Raw genomic sequence first — 21,750 nt, forward strand, 5'->3', positions numbered from 1 at the left:
TTCAAATTCGACTCTCAGGGATCAGGAGGCAGATTTGCTTTTCTTAATCCCAAGTTTGTTATTGTTGTTGTTTTGTTTCATTTCATAGAACATTCTGCTGATGCTTTAAACGTTGACAGCAGGGCCCATGAGCATTTGGTCACCATGGAAGTGAGGGGGTCCATGAGGCTGTCCAGCGAGCATTTGTGACGGGAAGTGAGGTGCTTCTGGGCACAATCTGTGGGGGAATGTCCCACACTAAGACACTGAGCATTTGGGGTTAGAGGTGTAACTGTGGGGTCAACTGAGTCAAGTGTCATGGAAAGGCACTTGAGAGAGTCTAGTGTGTGTGGAACATAACTGTTAGGACTTTTGTCACAGAAACATTAATAACACAGTTGAGGGGGGGAAATTGTTAATGCTAGAAAATGAGACCATGAACGCTGAGTGAGGATGACTATTCTAGAAATCTAAGCCCTGGGGGAGCCTGGGTGGCTCAGTTGGTCAAGCATCCGACTCTCCGTTTCAGCTCAGGTTATAATCTCACAGTCATGGGATTGAGCCCTGCATCAGGCTCTGCACTGACCGTATGGAGCCTGCTTGGTATATTCTCTCTCTCTCTCTCTCTGTCTCTCTCTCTCTGTCTGTCTCTCTCTCTCTGTCTCTCTCTCCCCAAAATAAATAAACTTTTAAAAGATGTTTATTTATTTATTCTGGGGAGAGAGAGAATGTAAGCAGGGGAGGGTCAGAGAGAAATGGAGAGAGAGAGACTTCCAAGGAGATTCTGCAGCGTCAGCACAGAGCCCAATGCAGGGCTCAAACCCACAAACCGTGAGATCATGATCTGAGCCAAAACCAAGAGCCTGACACTTTACCACCTGAGCCACCCAGGGGGCTCCAATAAATAAACATTTCTTTAAAAAAGAAATATTAGCTCTGAAGGAAAAAGAAAAATCAATTTTACTTTAGATTTAAATGCATTTAAAAATGCACACATGGGGTTTGGGTCATGTGGGTAGCAAGGTTTTTAACGATCTCAAACTCACCCTGAAACTAAAACGGACGGACTATGATGACAGAGGAAAAAGCACGTGGACGAGACCTTCGGCAGCACGCAGTGGGACGTGGACATGAGTGGGTGTGGATGAAGTGCGGACAGCAGTAGGGGCACGGGAACAAAGCAGTGTCACAGAAGTGGCGGGAGGCAAGGGGGGGAAGACTGGCGAGGACTTCAGAGTTGCAGATCGGCAAAATAGTCAGCAAATACTTCTCTCCAAAGCAGAGGGTCAGCCCTCGGGTGGGCCCCCGGGGCAATGGGCGTAGGAGTATTCATGGCACTCAGATAGACCTACCCGAGTTCTGAGTTGAAGACGAGTGTGGAAGGACCATGAGAGTAGTCTGTGGTGATCGCATCACTCAGTGGTGGCCCAGCTCCTTGAAGACCTCACAGGTGTTCATTCAGCAAGTACTCCTTTCAGAAGAACAGGAAGTCGCCCTGATGGAAACTGCTGGGTTTAGCAGTAAAATAGAGTCAGAGTGACTCAGCATTACTAAAAGTGACAGAGAGAGAAGGCTCAGGGGAAGGCCTAGAGGAAGTCCATCCTCTAAAATACTATAATGGGGTACTCTCTGGACCCTAGCGTCCTTTAAAGATCCCCAAAAAAGGGACCATGGCTCCTTAGAAGAATGGTGGATTGCAGTGTCTGGGACAGGAAATGGATAAGATGAACCTGAAACATTAAGGTTGTCCAAACGAGACAGGGGGCATCTTCTGAAGGCGTTCTCGTTGGCCGAAAGTGTGATGAGTTGAATTTCAGAAACAACCGATGACACGTGATTGGTGACCATTAGACATTTTAAAATCTTTTGAGTTCATTACGAATACGCACACGTCCATATATATGCAGTAAAACCTTGGTTTGCAAGCATAATTTGTTCTGGAAACATGGTTGTAATCCAAAGCACTTGCATCTGAAAGTGAATTTCCCCGTAAGAAGTGCTGGAATCTCAGATGATTCATTCCACAGCCCAAAAATATTCATATAAAAATGATTACAGGGCTGTACTATAATACGAAATAATAAAGACAATATAAAATAGGGGCGCCCAGGTGGCTCAGTCGGTTAAGCGTCTTGACTCTTCATTTCAGGTCAGGTCATGATCTTGTGGTTTGTGAGTTCCAGCTCCTCATCGGGCTCCGTGCAGGTAGCGTGGAGCCTGCTTGGGATTCTCTGTCTCCTTCTCTCTCTGCCCCTTCCCCCCTCATGCTCTCTCTCCCTCTCAAAAATAAATAAATAAACATTAAAAACATGTTTTAAAAAAAGGAAATACAAAATATATAGAAAAATAAACAAATTGACCTACACTTACCTTTGAAAACCTTCATGGCTGGTGTGAGGGAGACAAGAGAGAGGAGGGTTATTGTGTAGGACGACTTTCACTATCACTAACGGAATCACTGCTGCCTATTAGCTCAATGGAATCTTTTTCTTTTTGTGCAACTTTAACAAGGAACCTACCCAATGACACTTGCTTTTGCCTCCTTGGGAGGATTTCGCAGAAGTGTGACATTGCGTTGTCGTTAAACAGATTCATCGCTTGCACTGCTACAGCCTTGCTTGGGTGGTGCTTTTCTACAAAATCTTGCACCGTTCCCCACATTTTACACATCTCCCTGATCTCAGCTGAACTGAGGGATTCCTCTGCCTTTTTCTCCTCCTCTGCAGACGAGATGCAGACATAGACTTCTTACAAAGTCTTGCAATTTTGGCCACTCACATACCTCACTCATACTTCTTGATCATTTCCTTCTTAACTTCCACCGTAATCATCTCCTTCTTGTTACCCCCTTTCTTTTCAACCTTTGTCTGCATGGGGGCCATTGTATATGCTCACACACATGTTGGCTACAGGAAAGTATTAATAAACTCGTTATATGCCGTATTTAATGTAACTGGCAATAAGGCAGCAGAGGAAAGGGTCTATATCTGCAGGCAACCTGAGCTAGAATGAAGCAAAGCATCCCTGGCTTACTCTTGTACGGAAAAGTAAAGGGCTGTCCAGAGGTGCTTTGAAGCGATAAAAAATACACCAGTGCCACTTGTGGGCACCTTCCAACGTTCTGAAAAATCACTGATTTCTGCCAAGCACCACGGCCTAAAGTCAAGCATCTGAGCATGTGAGACGATCACCCACAATCCTGCAGAGAGAGAGAGAGAGAGAGAGAGAGAGAGGGAGAGAGAAGAAGAAGAAGGAGGAGGAGGAGGAGGAGGAGGAGGAGGAGGAAGAGGAAGAGGAGGAAGAGGAGAAGGGAAGAACCATTGGCTCAGTTGTGATCACATGACATTCGACATCACCTACTGCTCGTATTACAAACCGCTCATTTATCAAGTTAAAGTTTATTAGAAATATTTGCTCATCTTGCAGAATACTTGCAGAACAAGTTACAATCCAAGGTTTTACTGTACTTGCATACTTAAGTTCATACATATACTTGGATACATGCACCCATATCTATTTAATGACAACAAAAGCAGCAATAGGAATCTCATTGGTCTACACAGAGGAAATTAGGGCATCACCACTTGGTTTTGGTAAGTGGTAGTTTAAAGAGAATCACAATTCTCCTGTCTTACCTATGACTACTGTATTTCAAAATGACCAAAGAATCCTAGTTCAGGAAGGATAGTTCTTATCTCCCAAATAATCACATCTACTGAAGTTGAAGGAAATATGACAATTAGAAAATCATTTAAACCCTTAATGAAATAGTCCAGATAAACTTTATTACCTGAACTTGCTGATGAACTTAGCATGACCAAAGATGAGAAAGCCACACATGATATGGGTGCAAAGAGAGAGAGGTTGGGTGGCACATGGGTGGCTCAGTTGGTTAAGCATCTGGCTCTTCACTTGGGCTCAAGTCATGATCTCACAGTTTGTGGGTTCGAGACTCACACCGGGCTCTGTGCAACAGCATAGACACTGCTTTGGATTCTCTGTCTCTCGCTCTCTCTCTCTCTCTCAAAATAAATTTAAAACAAAAGAAATAAAGAGGCTGAACCTGATCTAATCATATCATTAGAACTAAATTCCAGTTTGTGAGGAAAATGGCCACAGAGGAACCCACTGAAAATTCAGAATTTGGGATTTGCTGCAAAACAGCCCCCTGGCTTCTTCAGTAAGTTGAAGACATGAGAGAGAAACGAAGGAGGACCTTCTCTGGATTCAAAGAGAATCAAGAGACATAGCTGTTAACCATAGAACAATCCAGACTTAATCAGATCAGTTGTAAATAATAATAATACTTAATAATGATGTGTTTTTAGCCCCTTGGGTAAAAATGAATTTGGAATAGATACTAAATGGTACCAAGAGGTTATTATTACTATTGTGTGTTACCGACATTGTGGTTTTATGAGAAAACTTGTGTTTTTATTCGAGAAGCATACTAATGATATAGTGATAAGATGACAGACGTTCTATGATTTGACTCAGTGTGTCAACACCAAAAGCAAAGACTATAAAGAAGTAAACAGATAGATGATAAAAAAATTTTTTTGCTGCCTCTTGTGTCTGGGTGGTGAATATGTTGGATGCATTATATTATTTTTTTCTAATTTTGTGCGTTTGCAAATTTTTGCGATAACTGGTTTTTAAAATGTAGATATACAGTTTGAAGACAAGGGGATGAAAATTAAATACGATGCTGTTTGTACTAATTTTATACATGAGCAAATATCCCTCCAAGAGCCTGTCACAAGGGTTGCTTAAATTGTATACTTAATATACAGAAGAAATGCCCCACTCCTTTTTTGTAGTTTTATTGAGATTTAATTTACCATCCCTAAACTTCACCCACATTAACTATACAATTCAGTGATTTTAGTAAATACAGAAAGCTGTGAAACCATGGATGTCATCCAATTTTAGAACATTTCCGCCACCCAGAAAAATCCCTGGGGCCCATTTGAAGTCAATTCTAATTCCCATCTCCAGCTCCGGGCAACCAGTAATCTACTGCCTGTCTCTACAGGTTTGTGTTTTCTGTATATTTCATATAAATTGTACCTTACAATTGTGGCTTTATATCAGGCTTCATTCACGTAGCATGATCTTTTAAGGTCCATCCGTGTTGTAAGATGTATCCGTAGGTCACTCTTTTTTATGGCTAAGTAATAGTCCATTGTATGTATATACACATCTCATTTATCCCTTCACTGATGGCCATTTGGGTTGTTTCCACTTATTGGCTATTATGAATCCTGCCTGAGGATTCTAGTGTTTTCTCTACTTCCACTTGAGCCCTTGTTCTTGTTTGTGGTTTTTTATTAGAGCCATCCTAGTGGGTATGAAGCAGTAGAAACACTGTAGTTTTTTTTTTTTTTTAATATAATTCTAATGTGTATTACCCCAGTGGCTAATGTTACGGAGCATCTTTCCATGTGCTTATTAGTCATTTGTGTGTCGCCTTTGGTGATTTATCTATTCAAATCTTTTGCCCATTTTTTGAGTGAGTTGTTTCTTCTTATCATAGAGATGTCAGGGTTCTTTATATTTTTTGGAGATAAGTCCTTAATCATAAATACTACTTGCAAATATGTTCTTCTAATAGGTTGCTCCTTATTGTTTTCTTAATGGTATCTTGGAAAATATAAAATATTTTAATTTTCATGATGTTTAATATATTGATTTTTTTTTTGCCCCTGGTGTTTTGGTGTTGTATCTGAGAACTCTGCCAGACCCAAGGTCATGAAGATTTGTTTTAGCTCAAACGTTTAGATCTATCACCCACTTTGAGTTAATTTTTGTAGGTGTTGTGAGGTAAGACTTCTAAATTCTTCTTTTTGAAATGGATATCCAATTTTCCCATCCCTTCTTTTTAAAAAGTCATTAGAATTATACAATGCTATCTTAAAATTTCTATCAATGATTAGTTTCAGAATTATAAAATTTAAGTGAAATAATTAGGTATTGCTTTTTTGTGACTAGTGTTAGAAGTGGCAGCTTTTGGGGGCGCCTGGGTGGCGCAGTCAGTTAAGCGTCCGACTTCAGCCAGGTCACGATCTCGCGGTCCGTGAGTTCGAGCCCCGCGTCAGGTTCTGGGCTGATGGCTCAGAGCCTGGAGCCTGTTTCCCATTCTGTGTCTCCCTCTCTCTCTGCCCCTCCCCCGTTCATGCTCTGTCTCTCTCTGTCCCAAAAATAAAATAAAAAACGTTGGAAAAAAAATTTTTTTAATAAAAAAAAAAAAAGAAGTGGCAGCTTTTGGGGCACCTGGGTGGCTCAGTCGGTTAGCCTCCAACTTCGGCTCAGGTCGTGATCTCACAGCTTGTGAGTTCAAGCCCCACGTGAGGCTCTGTGCTGACAGCTCAGAGCCTGGAGCCTGCTTTGGATTCTGTGTCTCCCTCTCTCTCTCTCTCTGCTCCTTCCCCACTCACACTCTGTCTCTCAAAAATAAATCAACATTAAAAAATGTAAAAAAGAAAATAAAAAGGAAAGAAAGAAAGGAAAAGAAGTGACACCTCTTGTTTCCTGGGTTGTGAGCTTCTCCTGTGGAAAAACTTCTAACCCCTCCTACCAAAGGAGTGACACCTTCTTTGTGTTACCTTCTCCAGCACCAACACTACATCCCACTCTAAGCAGAGCAACAGATTTTATAACTCTGTAGTCCGTAAGAAAGTAACTTGCTCTTCAACACTCTTCCAAATCTGTCTGTAACTTCCATCAGGAGGGTATTGAAGCAATAAGGCCTCTGCTGGCAAGGGCTCCTTGCTGTTGTGGGCCTCTTAGGTCTATAATCCCTCTGGAGCCCATACCCAAACAGTGTAGGAAATGTGAGTGTAAGTAATTACGGGCTATGGAATTTTTCAGTTACGGTGGGTGAACCACGGAAGAGTCCTGGAAACTCGGTCGGTCACATATCCTTTACGAGATCATTAGGTTCCCTCATTGTATCCCATGAGAACATTCATGTTGTTCTTATAAAGCTCCAGGGAGGTGAGAAGAGCAGCGGGTTTGTGATGGATTTCATCTCTGATGATTGTAAGGGAAGCAGCTTCAGCTCAGTGGGTCTGCCATTTTCCCATGGTCTATTGGTCGTCCCTGGTGGCTGTGGAATCACAGCACCTTCAAGAGGACATTCCACATGGTTCTTGGATACAATAGGGGGTATCCAGCCCTTTGCTTTGGGGGTTACTGCAGGTACATTGAAATAGGCACAGTGCTTTTCTTTTTTCTTTTTTATTTTTTTTTAACGTTTTTATTTATTTTTGGGACAGAGAGAGACAGAGCATGAACGGGGGAGGGGCAGAGAGAGAGGGAGACACAGAATCGGAAACAGGCTCCAGGCTCCGAGCCATCAGCCCAGAGCCCGACGCGGGGCTTGAACTCACGGACCGTGAGATCGTGACCTGGCTGAAGTCGGACGCTTAACCGACTGCGCCACCCAGGCGCCCCGGCACAGTGCTTTTCTAACTAAGGCGAAGATAAGATTTCAGGAACGAGGAGCCCATGTCTGTTCTTTATCCTTACGGAGACCAGTGTGACCACCCATGTGTGTGGTCCAGTGCAAGTTCAGAACAGGAAGAATAAAAGAGCAAGGAGACTTTTATTTTGGGCACCCAAAAGGGGATCTCTATTTTCACACTCTTAATAATATTCCTTGAGAATATCAGTTCCTCAAAGCAAGCTTAGACATTGAGCTGGGTGTTTTCCACTGACCCACTTCTTGAGAGTATTTGGTCCCTTTCCTCATTGGGCTCAAGAGTTTATAAAACCAGCTAAACATCATTTGGGAGAACGGGTGAATTAGACACTGTCATAATGTCAAACGACTATTTCTGCTACTGTTGTTCTTTGGAAAGGAGAAGTCTGACATCGTCTGGTTATAGAACAATCCAATTTCTGGCCTGGGCCGACAATTCCGGTAGAAGCTTGCTGATTCTAAAGTTCTTCATTATTTAGTGGGAAATGAAAAGTAGAACCCTTTCTGCTGCCACCTTCTGAAGATTTTGAGCAGAAGAAATGTATATGAATAGGGCTTTTCTTTCTGTTCTTTAATAGAAACTTGAAGATCTGTCGTCAATAGTTAGTATGACGTATAGAATTTAACTTATACATGAGGTCCTCTGATTCTAAATGGCCACTTCAACTCATTCACCGTGTCTAATAAGAGTTTTTCTTTCTTCCTCAGACCCAGCGAACTCAGCCCCGTCCATACTGGATGGGTTTGATCAGCGCAAAGCCATGGCAGGGCAGCGTGTGGAGTTGCCTTGCAAAGCGCTTGGGCATCCTGAGCCAGATTACCGCTGGCTGAAGGACAACATGCCCCTGGAACTTTCTGGAAGGTTTCAGAAGACCGTGACAGGGCTGCTCATTGAGAACACTCGTCCTTCAGACTCAGGCAGCTATGTGTGTGAAGTTTCCAACAGATACGGAACTGCTAAGGTGATAGGCCGCCTGTACGTGAAACGTAAGTTGGACGGTAGCTTGGAACAGTGATGTTGGCTGCCATTGATGGAGCTCTTGATACAAGATGACTTCCGGGCTCTTGCTATAGCCTTCCATTAATCCTCACAACAGTCCTGCTGAGACCAATATTACCCCATTTTGCAGATGAGGAAATGAATGCTCAGACAGATTGCTCAAGATTACACAGCTGGGGTGTTTGGATTTAGGATGGGAATTCAGGTTTATCTGAACCTCCAAGCTTCCCATCAGGCCACAGACTATGTATCTGAGATCCCATTGCCTAGTTGTTGAATTAACGATGGCCAGCCTGTCTGAACACTGACGGAGGAAGAGGGGTGGGCTTGTGATGTCCCTGTAAGGGATGGTAGTCCGATCACACTGGGTGTCCTTGGCTGGCTTTCAGATGCTACTTTATGTTCCTGAATGGGGCTATTATCCACAGAAACATGGAGCTCTAAGTTATCAAAATATTGGACTTAGACGCATTATTACATATCATTTAATTCAAATATGGTGGGTGTATTTCATCTCTAATTGGTTTGTCGTGACTGTCTTGAGAAGGATGCTGAAGGCAGACCCCAGAGGAAGGAGGGGTGTGACCACAGTGAGGAGCACTCTAATCTAGTCAAACACCCTCCATCTTACTCACGCAGAAACCAGATCAATGCGAGTCACATGACCACAATTGAGCGGCAGGGCTTTGGTCAAAGCAAGTGGCTCTGAGATGCCACTAGAACATTCTTTTCATAGTGTATGATTTTATATATTACATACGATAAAATATTTTTTTTATCTGATGAACTGACTGATCAAGCTAAGTCATAAGAGTTGGCATTGAAAGGGAGGCATTCTCTTGACCTGGATTTTTCCAACCCCATGCCTATTAATGCAACTGCCTGTTCCAGTGTCACTCTGGGTGTGGACTGTTCTAGCACAATACCACCCCAACAGAATATGTTAAATATCCCAGTGACTGCTTGGAACCAGCTGCCCAGGGTGAGTCCTGAGAATATCATGAAAACGTGTTTAGGCTGGGCTTCAGAAGAAATGGAAGATAAGTTCCGCACAGCTCTATTTCTGAAGCTGAAGAAACTTCCAGATGCAATGATGCAGTACTGGAAGGCAAGGAAGAAGTGTCCCCACAGGTTCAAAACCTCCTCTGTGTTAAAACACCTTTCATGGCTCCCCATTTCCTGCTGAATATGTTTACATTTTAGGGTATTGTCAAAATCATTGTAAGTAAGCCTGTCTGGTGATATTGCCCATACTTTTGCTTGAAAGAAAATTGACCAACTCCCGTTACATTTAAATTCTTCCTATTCCATGTATAAAGCCATCCCTATCCTGACCACAGGCCACACTCCTCCCTCCACATGGAAGAGGGTTTTCAAATGCTTGAAGGTCTAGACTTTCTGTCTTTCTAACCCCAGTGCAGCGCCCTCCCCAATGACACCCCCTGTCCCAACCATCTCAGGCTGAGCTCTCAGTGTTTAATTTATTGCTTTCTCATCAAAATCTACACTTTAGAAGTTATTTGCGGAAAAGTGTTAATTCTGACTGTACTTTGTTTTCACCCTTGTACTCTTTTGCCACATCTGGACAAGTCCTGAAGTGCCCCTCAAATGTTCCCCAACTCCCTCTGACTTCATGACTTCTGTCTTTCTTCTCTAGACAGAAAGCATTCTCTTGGGTTCTAAATCCAAAGCCCTCTCTTCTCCCGTCTCTTCTCCTCTGGTGCTCTCTTTATTCATAGGGCTCTAGATTCCTCCCCTCTGAGAACAAGCCTGGATCTGCAGCCTTAGCCTGGCTTCCTTCCTGAGTGTTAGACAGCATGTCTCCCAATTTTAGATCAGATGTGCCACTGGCATTTCAACACAGCAGCATCGCAAAACAAACTCTCCACCATCTCTACCTGGTCAATGGCTCTTCTTATTTGAGATGTCTTCCCCACTCCCGAGCCCCCTAAATGCAGGCTTTAACATCCTGGATCCTCCTTAAGCCTTTCCTTTCTGAGTCCAAGTCCTGCCAAGTCCTATAGATTGTAGCTCATGGTGCTTCTTAGCCACCCTCCCCACGCCCCTCCTGTCCTAGATTGAGACTTAACTGCATCTCAACTAGACGTTTGCAGTGCCCCCTTACTGACCAATTTCCCCACTCCAGTTTGTGCAATACAGTATGATCAATCAATTCTCCTAAAAATGTGTTTGACTATAAACTCACTTGCAAAAAGTTCTTGAATGCTTCCTTTAGTCCCCTCTGACTTAATTCCAAGATCGTGAAGCCTTTTGAAATCTTGTTCCAGATTGCCGTTGGAGTTTTGCTCCCATAATTTTCCTACAGAGATTCTGTGTCGTGTCCAAAGTGAACAGGCACGCTCTCCTTGTGACAACGGCTATGCTTCATGCCCTAATTCACAAAATGCCCTTTCTTTCCAGCTGGCCTCAGCTCTATTCATCATTGATATCTAAGGAATTTCCTGATCTCTCTACCAATCCCCTTCCACATGGTATATGTCTCTGATGGACCCTATATCACTTCTTGGCTACTATATTAACTCTTGTATTTGTCTCATCTGCCAAAAGACCGAACTCCTTGGAACCAGAGACTTCGTGGTGTGGTGACAGGAGGTGTCAGGAATAATTGGGGTAAAAAATGGTTTTAGCTATTTACCGCTTGAGTGGATTTGGTTCAGTTAATTAATCTCTCTGAACAACCACTTCTTCTTCTGTAAAATGGATATGATAAGGCAAAACATGCAGGACTGTGGGAAGACTGACTTATATAATGTGCAAAAGAAGTGTAATAATTTTATGGCGCATGCCAGGTGCACCATGAATATAATTCATCTCTGTCTTACCTGTAGCATTAACCCTACTTTTGGCTTCTATTAGATGTTCAGTGAATGAACTTGCTACACAAGATTGGGTGTGTTTTTGTTTCATTGGTCACAAAGTCTAATATCAACCCATTTTCTTACAGCTGTGTGTTATGGGCCCTGGTTGAGCCACAAAGGGGGTATGAGCAGGTGTTATGACTGTGTGAGAATGGTCCAGAGAAACCCGTCAGTGCTACCGTGGGACAAGGCAAATAGGATTTAAATGTTCCAATACCTGTGTCCTTATTGGTGGCCAGAACTTGGCATTTCTTATTGTCAGTGGGTGAATCCCCACACTTACCCAGTGAGAAAGCAGTTTGACCAAATGTTGGTCTGTTTGCCACACAGAGAAACAAGACCAGAAAAAAAAAAACAAAAAACAAAGAGTAAAGAGGGTGCTCCTGAACAAAATGGCGCACTATGGAATAATCCAGAACATAAGAACTGTGTAGCATTGCTTACAATGATGCATTTGCCTTGTCAGAAGCTCAGGATGTTGTTGAAATGATGTCTATGTATGTGATGTTCTTACCTTCTTTTTTTTCTCTCACCAAAATTTCCAGAGCCACTGAAAGCTACCATCAGCCCCAGGAAAGTTAAAAGCAGCGTGGGTAGCCAGGTTTCCTTGTCCTGCAGCGTGACAGGCAGTGAGGACCAGGAACTCTCCTGGTACCGAAACGGTGAAATCCTCAACCCTGGAAAAAATGTGAGGATCACAGGGATCAACCACGAAAACCTTATAATGGATCACATGGTCAAAAGTGACGGGGGCGCATACCAGTGCTTTGTGCGCAAGGATAAGCTGTCCGCTCAAGACTATGTGCAGGTGGTCCTTGAAGGTCAGTGGGCCTTGTTATAGGGTTCAGCTGCAAAAGAACCCAAACGCAGAGCACTCAGAAGAATGATGAAGCAGTACTGATAACTCCCAGTGTTAGGATTTCTGTCTGTCTGGCTAGCTAATAACTCGGCCCTGGTTTCTCAGGATATGCCGGGCTAATAAGAGACCAAGTGTTGGTGAAAGTTATAAATGGTAGAAGTCATAAAAGTAACTTCACATAAAGTTAAGTAACATAAATGTCGCCCACTCATGTGTTTAGTTACTTGTCAAGTTACAGACCTCAGAAACGTGGAACATACAGTTCGGTTGACGGTGTGTTAGCCCAGACTGGAGTTTCTCGATGATGCTTTGTTGGAAGAGCCATTTGTTGCTATAGGGTGGTTACCAGCATCTCTGGCCTCTGCCCGCTAGATGCTAGCAGCATCCGAGTTGTGACAACCGAAAATACCTCCAGACATTGCCAAATATCCCAGGGTTGGGGGTGGGGAGAGATAAGGAAATAACAGCCCCCAGCTGAGAAATACAATTTTACGGGCAAAGTGTAGGGCACAATTTCAGTATCGTACTTGGTGGAAAGAAAAAAAATGGCGTCTGGTTTGCACAGTTGTCACTGATCGGGTCCAGATATTCACCAATTTAGGTGAACAGAATTTGTGAGGAATGACCTCGGGTTATTATAGTAGGTTTCAGGTGTGTTGTTTTCTTTTCTTACTGTCCTGCTTACATCTTCAAGGTTATCAATCAGCCAGGGAAAAAAAGCTATCAAGGTAACATTCAAGTGAGACATACATTTGTCACCGGATAATTGAACAAGCTTTTGTCTGTGTATGTGTGTGTGTCTTATTGGAAATTCTGTCTTTACGTATAATTTCAAATTCATTTGATGTCAATTGATTAAAATAATGACGTGACTTTCATATAGTCTAAAGAGAAAAAATATTTACGTACAAACAGTAGTTTAAACTATGCCTTGATGCTCTTAGGGGATATTTCTGTTATTGTTTTTTTAACCTTAGCTTGTTTTTAAGAAGAAGCGGGCTTAGCAATGAGATTCTTATTTTGATTCGGGCATTTTCTTGCAAACGGTTTTTTTTTTTTTTTTTTTTTTTTAAAGCAGAGGCGAAATTACCAGAAGGCTTGGGACTCGTATGAAATGCCTGACACCGTGTTCCCCGTAATAATTAAGTTCAGAAAGTAATCAATTTGTACAGAGCCAGTTTGGTGCTGCTGATGCACTATAGTCCTTACATAGCCACTATTTTTAGATTCTTTGTGGAAGAGGGACAGAGTACCTGTCTAGGCCTAGTTACCTTGGCAACTGGCTCGTGTGACTAAGAAAACCTAAGGAGCATATTGATAATCCGTAATGATGTCGAAAGATTTCAGGTTATCAGAGAGTGACAGCGAGAAAGATTTCAAAGACACTCAGGTCTCACTGGGAAAATAATGTCTGCTTTCATCTCCAAAAAAGGCTGTCACTTGAATAAAAAAAAAAAAAAAAAAAAAAAGGCGGGGCAGAGGAGCACAGCGAGCATTCTCGTGGATTTATTTGTCGCGTGTCAGTTTCCATTCAGGACAAGAAGCTTCACTTTGTTTTTTCTCTTCTGAGAGATGACAGGACGAATGTAGCAAAAGAGAGCAGAAGCGTAGTTATAAATACATACCTAGTAGCTGCCTTAAAATGGACTCTAACTAGTATCCTTGGCTATAACCTCCTATTATTCCCATTGAAGTAGCTTTAGGTTAATGTAAATTATAAAAACTCACAATCCTGTGAGCTGAGAATGACCACTGATACAAACGCAGAATCTGGGAGTATTTTCTAGGAGGCCAAAGAAACTGGGAGTTTTGAAAGAAACTGGAAGTCTGAAGAAACTGAGATCTGATAATTAGAGATTCAAGATCAAACCAGAGTAACTGGAGAATGGAATAAGAAAAAAAGAATAAGAACAGGTCCTACTTCAGAAAACGATAGAATAGCATGTATCAGATTAACCTGGAAGCAGATCAAAATTATGAACTTGGGGAAAAGCAAAGCTGTATGTAGACACTGGAGAAACACGCAAGAGCGGGTGGAAAGGATTTGACTCATGAAAGAAGAGGAAAGGGTTAGGTGATATGTGCACTGATACCACTTTTCCCCTGAGGACAGTCCCCAGGCTTTGTGAGGTAGGAGGGGAAACCTCGAATACTAGAAGAAAAGCAGAAAGCTATAGTTCTATGGGATTGACATACAGAAGGACAAAAGTCTGCAATGTCAAATCACCTGCCGTTGAGGAAGATAAGTTGAAATTCCAGTAAGGAGGGAATTCCTTAAATTCCGAACAGAGGGGAGTCCTAAAATCTAAAGGTAAACTTCCCTGAAAAACTTACTTGACAGGGGCGCCTGGGTGGCGCAGTCGGTTAAGCGTCCGACTTCAGCCAGGTCACGATCTTGCGGTCCGTGAGTTCGAGCCCCGCGTCAGGCTCTGGGCTGATGGCTCAGAGCCTGGAGCCTGTTTCTGATTCTGTGTCTCCCTCTCTCTCTGCCCCTCCCCCGTTCATGCTCTGTCTCTCTCTGTCCCAAAAATAAATAAACGTTGAAAAAAAAATTTAAAAAAAAAAAAAAAAACTTACTTGACACCCGGACTGGAAAATGCGGAAGATAATCCCAGTAAAAATTAAAAATAAAAATAACTAGACATACAACAAAGAGAAAGTAGGTAGTAGAAATAGACCTTGAGAGAACCCAGATGAATGTTAGACAAAGACTTAAAGACTTCTATTTAAAATATGGTCAATACCTTAGGGTCACCTGGGTGGCTCAGTCGGTTAAGCGTCCAACTCTTGATATCAGCTCAGGCCATGATCTCACTGTTCCTGGGACTGAGTCCTGTGTTCAGCTCTGTGCTAACAGCATGGAGCCTGCTTGGGATTCTGTCTTTCCCTCTGCCCCTCTCCCCCACTCCCCCACTCATTCTGTCTCCTCTCTTTCTCTCAAAATAAGTAAACATCTTAAATAAACAAACAAATAAATAAAATATGTTCAATAAGGAAAATATGGGCGTAATGAATAATTATCTGGGAAAGACCAGAAGAGAAAATGAAAACTATAAAAAGGAACCAGTAGAAATATAAAAATTCAGTGTATTGGCTTTAATGGAAGATTGGAGAAGGAAGAAAGGATCAGTGAATTTGAAGATAAATTAGAATACATTATCCTGTTTGAAGCACAGAGAGAAAGAAATCTGCAAAGGAAGTGAGCAGCGTCTCAATGACATGGGACATTCATTAGATGGTCTGATCTCCATATAATTAGAAGTCCAGAAAAACAGAAGATTGAGACTGGGGAAGAAAAAAATATTTGAAGAAATAATGGTGACAGTTTTCCCAATTTTGGTATTAAAGTTACAGAGCCAAAAATCAGTAAATCTCAAGTATAAATATAATCACATGCAGACACATTATAAAGAGTCCTGTTGCTGAAAACCAAAGATAAATAAAAAAATCATATAAATCTGAGAGAGGAGAACTCTTTTCTTCTTTTAATTTTTTTAAACATTTATTCATTTTTGAGAGTGACAGAGACAGAGCATGAACAGGGGAGGGGCAGAGAGAGAGAGGGAGACACAGAATCTGAAGCAGGCTCCAGGCTCCGAGCTGTCTGCACAGAACCCGACGTGGGGCTTGAACTCACAGACTGAGAGATCATGACCTGAGCTGAAGTCGGACGCTCAAATGACTGAGCCACCCAGGCGCCCCTGAGAGAGGAGAAATCTTAAGTAAAGGGAGATATCAGTACAAATGATGGATGACTTCTCATCAGATATTTTGGTGGACAGAAGACAGTGCAACAACATCTTTGAAATGTTGACAAGGATAAAAAAAAAATCCCTGTTGACCTAGGTTCCTATATCTGTGAAGAATAGTCTTTAAAAAACAGGGAAAGTAGATATTTTCAATAAACCAAAGCTGGAAGAATGTGATAGCAGAAGTTTTGACACATGAAGTCACTGAAGGCAAAAAGGAAATGACCTAAAATGGAAATTCAGATCTATAGGCATAAAGCCCATTAGAAAAGGCAGGAAATATGTTAGTAAGCATTCAGAATTTTTTTTCTCTTTTAATGTCTTTAAATAATAATTGACAAATTATAAAATTATAACAGTTTTATAGGGTTTAGGTATAAATAGATGTAATAACACAAAGCACAGAATATAAATGAAATTATTTGTGCTAGGGTTTTTACATTTCACATGAAGTAACGTAATTTTTACTTTTAGTACGTGAAATCAAAATTATATAGATGCACACACACATATATTAGACATATGAATATTTATGTGTATGTACCTCTACATAAATATGTGTGTGTATATATATATATATGTAGTGTGTGTGTATATATATGTATATATACACACACAAATATGTATATCTGTATCTATATCAATATAAAACTGAGTTCGAATTTATCCCATAAACGTACGATTGGCAAAACATAAAATCAAAATTTATGTATGTATAAGGCATCATGTTAATAGAATATAGGAGAAAAACCAATTGATGACTTCAGTATATTCAGAAAACACCATTTGACAGGATTCAACATCCATTCAGAATAAAAAATTCTCAGGAAACTAGAAATGTAAGGAACTTCTTTGACCTAATGGTATTTATGAATTTATTTACTTAAATGATTTATTTATTCATACTTAATGGTTGAGGACTAAATATTTTTCCTTTAACATTGGGACTGAGGATGTTCACAAATACCTCTTCTATTCAACACTGTTCCAGAAGTCCTAGGTAGGCATGAATAATAAGTAAATTGCATAAAATTTGGAAAGGAAAAGTCTCAACTGTCTTTAATCACAGACCTTGTTGTTTACATAGAAAATTCCAAGTAATCTATAAAACAATTCCCAGATAAGTTTAGAAACTCAAGATATAAAAGCACCATTTTTTTGTGTTTATATAGTAGAAACCAACAATTGGAAAATAATATTTTAAAATTTCCATTTATATTAGGATAACACAAAAGATACTTGGGAATAAATTTAACAACAGATGCGAAAGATTTCAACACGTGAAACTATACAACTATACATTGCTAATATAGAATTGTGCTGACCTAAAAAACTGGAAAGTATACCATATTTAAGGACTAAAAAGCTAAATATTTTACTTTACAGAGGTCGCAGTCCTCTGTAAGATAATCAGTGTAATCCTAATAAAAATCCCAACAGCGTAGAAAAGTGAAAGCCCGGGGACACCTAGGTGGCTCAGTTGGTTAAGTGTACAACTCTTTATATCGGCTCAAGGCATGATCTTGCAGTCGTGAGCTTGAGCCCCATGTTGAGCTCTGCACTGAGCATGAAGCCTGCTTGGGATTCTCTCTCTCCCTCTCTGTCTGACCCCCGCCTCTGTCTCTTGCTTTCTTCCTCTCTCAAAATAAATACATAAGCACTTAAAAAATAAAGAAAAATGAAGTCCTATAGTCTAAGTTGATTTAAAATACATGCATGAGAAAGTTAAAGGACTGAGAATTGTGCAATCTTTAAAAAAGAATAAAGTTTGGGGCGCCTGGGTGGCTCAGTCGGTTAAGCGGCCAACTTCGCTCAGGTCATGATCTCGCGGTCCGTGAGTTCAAGCCCCGCATCGGGCTCTGTGCTGACAGCTCAGAGCCTGGAGCCTGTTTCAGATTCTGTGTCTCCCTCTCTCTGACCCTCCCCTGTTCATGCTCTGTCTCTCCCTATCTCAAAAATAAATAAAACGTTAAAAAAAAAAAGAATAAAGTTGGAGGATTCATACTAGCTACATTAAACAACACAGATACATAACTCAATAGAACATGCTGGATGGTCTGGAATATGCCCACACACATATATGATAAATTAATTTGCAAGAGAGTCCACAATATTCCAAAGGTAAAGGAAAGTCTTTTTGACAAACAGTACTACACAATGAATGTAATAACAACAACAACAAAAAAAATGAATATCAATCCCTATCTCACACCTTATACCTTACACAGATTTAATTTGCTCTAAAATATAGACTGGGATATAAAATCCCAAACTATGAAGTCTCTAAAAGGAAACGTAGAAGAATTATTCATTGTCTGAATGGCAGGCAAAGCTTTCTTAGGATAAAGAAAGCAGTAAAAGTCAAATACACCATTAGGAAAATAAAAGGCAACTACAAACTGAAAGAAAACATTTTACATATGCAAAAACACACATCTATAATATATATATATATATATATATATATATATATATATAATGTCTGGCACACATTTTATGTAACTAATATATCTGACAAGTATATTTGACCATTATAAGATACATGATAAATATTTGTTTTCAACATACATAAAGAACTCCTACAAATCAATAAAACGTAGTCTAACATAACAACAGACAAAAGATTTGAGTAGATATTTCACAAAAGGAGATACACAAATGGCCAATAAGCACATAAAGACAACATTATTTCCATGATACCCTTGCCAAAAATGCACAACCTGCATCTAATCATGACAAAACAGAAAAAAACCCAGTGTGAACAACTGGCTATGGAGTAATTCTTCAAAATGTTAAAGCCAAAAAATACAGAAGAGACCAAAGAATGATCCAGATTGAAGGATGCATGCTAAGGAAGCCTGACAGATAAATGGGATGTGTGGTCCTGGTTGGGCTGGGAGAGAGAGCTGGGAGGGACATTGTTGGTCAGCAGACAGACTTTCCATATGGACTGCGTGTTAGGTGATAGAACACTTCCAAAGTTTCATTTCTTAATTTCGCTGCCTGTCCTATGGTAATAGTAGAATGTTTGCAGGATAGAGAACCCACACTCTAGGATTATATGGATTTGAAGTTCAAGAAGAGGCAAACAAAGTCACATTGAAAGAAATCAGGACAATGATTCCCTCTGGTGAGAGGGGATTGGTTGAAAGGAACCCTGGGCAAGTCGTGGGGTCCTGAAACGCTTTATGTTGCAGTCATTTGGGTGGTTACACAGTGTACATATTTAACAAAACATTGTGCTTGTACACTTAAGATCTGTATGTGTCACTGTGTGTAAACTATATTTACAAAAAAAAAAGGTGTAACTGAAGAAAACAGTTACAAAACAGATTTTTTAAAAAGACACGTTTTCAGTGCATAGTGTAAAAATCAGTGCAAAGAAACATACAGCTCTGCACATTCAAAAAAAAAGTTGAATTGTAAGATTAAATAAAATAACATTCCTCAGCATCGACAGCCAATTACGTACAAAGAATAACAATCATGGTGACGTCTCACTTCTCCGTAAATAAAGGCAGAGCATGATGAAGCAGAGTGTGTGGTGTCCTAAGGGTAAAAACACAGGTTCTTTACTTTAGTACTATGAAGCCCTTTTTTTCATCTTTGATACTAAAGCAAGATGCTTGCAATTCAAGAACACTGCAATACTCCACTGTGGTTGCATGTGGGGAAAAAACATACTCAAGGGCCTTCTCCAGTCACCCAGGAGTTGGAATGAAATTGACATTCAGGAATTTGCAAGAGGAAAGATGGTAGAGGGCTCAGCAAAGCACCCCCATCAGGAGAACCCTACATGGCTGGTCCCTCTGGCCACAGAAATAGGCTTCCCGGTTTCCAGAGAGGAGGAGTGGGTGGGGCGGGGAGGGGGGGAGAGCAGAAAGAGAAACTCTTCAGGGGTACTTGTAAGTGTTAACAGTTATCTTTCTGTGATGGAATTGTGAGCTAGCTTCAGGTGTGTTTCCTCCATTTGTTTGCTTTCCAATTTGTCAGCAGTGAGTGTGTGTGTGTGTGTGTGTGTGTGTGTGTGTGTGTGTAAATATATATATATATACATATATGTGAATATGTATGCATATATATGCATGCATTTATGATTGCTACCATACAGTATGAGGGAAATGGTTCATATATATGATGGAAAGACAATGGAGTATGAAAATTTTGTCTTTGTTGAAAATATTGGAAATTCCTGTGGAAAACTCCCTAAGACCTAGATCTTACTTTGCCTGGGACAGTCTGAGGCTGTGCCTGCCTCCCTGGCATAATTACTTCTGGTATCTGTTTTGTTCTCAAAACGGTCCCATGTTGGATGATAAATTTGTACAGCCACCAACTTAAGACACTTACAGAGATATTTATTACACACTGGAAGACTCAAAGTTTATTTGGCTTTGATCCCACTCTCAGAGTTTCCATGACATTTACATGGACTTCCCACTTATCATTAAAACTATAAAGGATGATTTTTTATGAGAAAATAAATAAGGTGAACCTATCCGTCTGTCAGTCTTTCCTTTACTCCTCTGAACAAGTCCCTGGGCCATAAGCCCTAATTATCTCAGAAGTGGAAGGCTAAAGTGACCATTTGGAGGGGTGGGTTTCCTCTGTGTTTATAACATGTAATAGGGACCTAACAGTTCTAGATTGTGGACTTCTTAGGAGCTGACGTTGTGTAACTTGAGCATCTGGGTTTCATGATTGTTCTTCTTAGGACAGTCAGGAAATATATAGAAGTAATTTATTAAAGGTTGCTAACACTGTTTGCCTATTTTGAAAATGAAATCTTGCTGTGCTTGGAATTTAGCTCTAGCCATAAAACCAGACTTGCCTGTAGTGTTCAATGACCAGCATGTCTATCTCCTAACCATTACACAAATGTACTTGGAGGTCGTTTAATTATTTGTATGTGCCACTTCCTTCCATCCTTTGTCTTCCTGCAGACGGAACTCCCAAAATTATTTCTGCCTTTAGTGAAAAAGTGGTGAGTCCAGCAGAACCAGTCTCCCTCATGTGCAATGTCAAGGGAACTCCGTTGCCCACCATCACATGGACCCTGGACGACGACCCGATCCTCAAGGGTGGCAGTCACCGCATCAGCCAGATGATCACGTCGGAGGGAAACGTGGTCAGCTACCTGAACATCTCCAGCTCTCAGGTCCGGGATGGGGGAGTCTACCGCTGCACTGCCAACAATTCGGCGGGAGTCGTCCTGTACCAGGCTCGAATAAACGTAAGAGGTGCTTGTCAAATCAGCTCCTCAAAAAAAACAAAAAACAAAAAACAAAAAAAAAACAACAAAAACCCCAAAAAACAAAAAAAACACACCTAACTCACTGTAGTGGAGAAGAAGGTTTCTGCATGCCCTGAGCTGAGTCTCGGAATGCCGAAAACAGATTGGCCGTTGCTTCCCATTTCCTACCCTCTCCTTTCGGCTCCAGAATGGCCCCGATTGGGTTCCTGTGGGAAGTGGCATTTTGTTCTTTTCAGTCAGCTTGTTCTCTTTGTTACTCTTCGATTTGTCCACTTGATCTTTTCTTTCTCGGTTTATGCTCTGCACGCTCTTTTGCTTCCTCCTCCTCTTCTGTTCTTCCACATTCATGGTAAAGCTCCATGTACCTGGTATTTTAACTTACATTCATAGTGCACCATGGCATAACCTCCATCTTGATAAACCTACGTCATAGAGAGAGTTTGAAAATGGAATTGCTCCCAGTGTTTTCACAAAAAAACGGCATGACTGTTCAGGGCGGACTAATTACTTTTTGTTGAAGAAATTGCCTCTTCTCTTGTAATTCAAG

General features: G+C 41.0%; 1 protein-coding gene across 1 annotated transcript in view; it reads left to right on the top strand.

Moving 5' to 3' along the window:
- Positions 1-21,750, top strand: part of DSCAM (DS cell adhesion molecule) — a gene marked incomplete at its 5' end in the record, with an annotated part of 763,637 nt that overhangs the window by 453,385 nt on the left and 288,502 nt on the right. Inside the window, 3 exons of the mRNA XM_043595968.1 lie at positions 8,171-8,449; positions 11,887-12,162; positions 20,893-21,189. Of these exons, the coding sequence (XP_043451903.1) occupies positions 8,171-8,449; positions 11,887-12,162; positions 20,893-21,189 (852 nt within the window). The remainder of the gene's footprint in view (positions 1-8,170; positions 8,450-11,886; positions 12,163-20,892; positions 21,190-21,750) is intronic.

Source organism: Prionailurus bengalensis, chromosome C2, assembly GCF_016509475.1.
Source record: "Prionailurus bengalensis isolate Pbe53 chromosome C2, Fcat_Pben_1.1_paternal_pri, whole genome shotgun sequence".
In the NCBI taxonomy this organism is placed as follows: domain Eukaryota; kingdom Metazoa; phylum Chordata; class Mammalia; order Carnivora; family Felidae; genus Prionailurus; species Prionailurus bengalensis.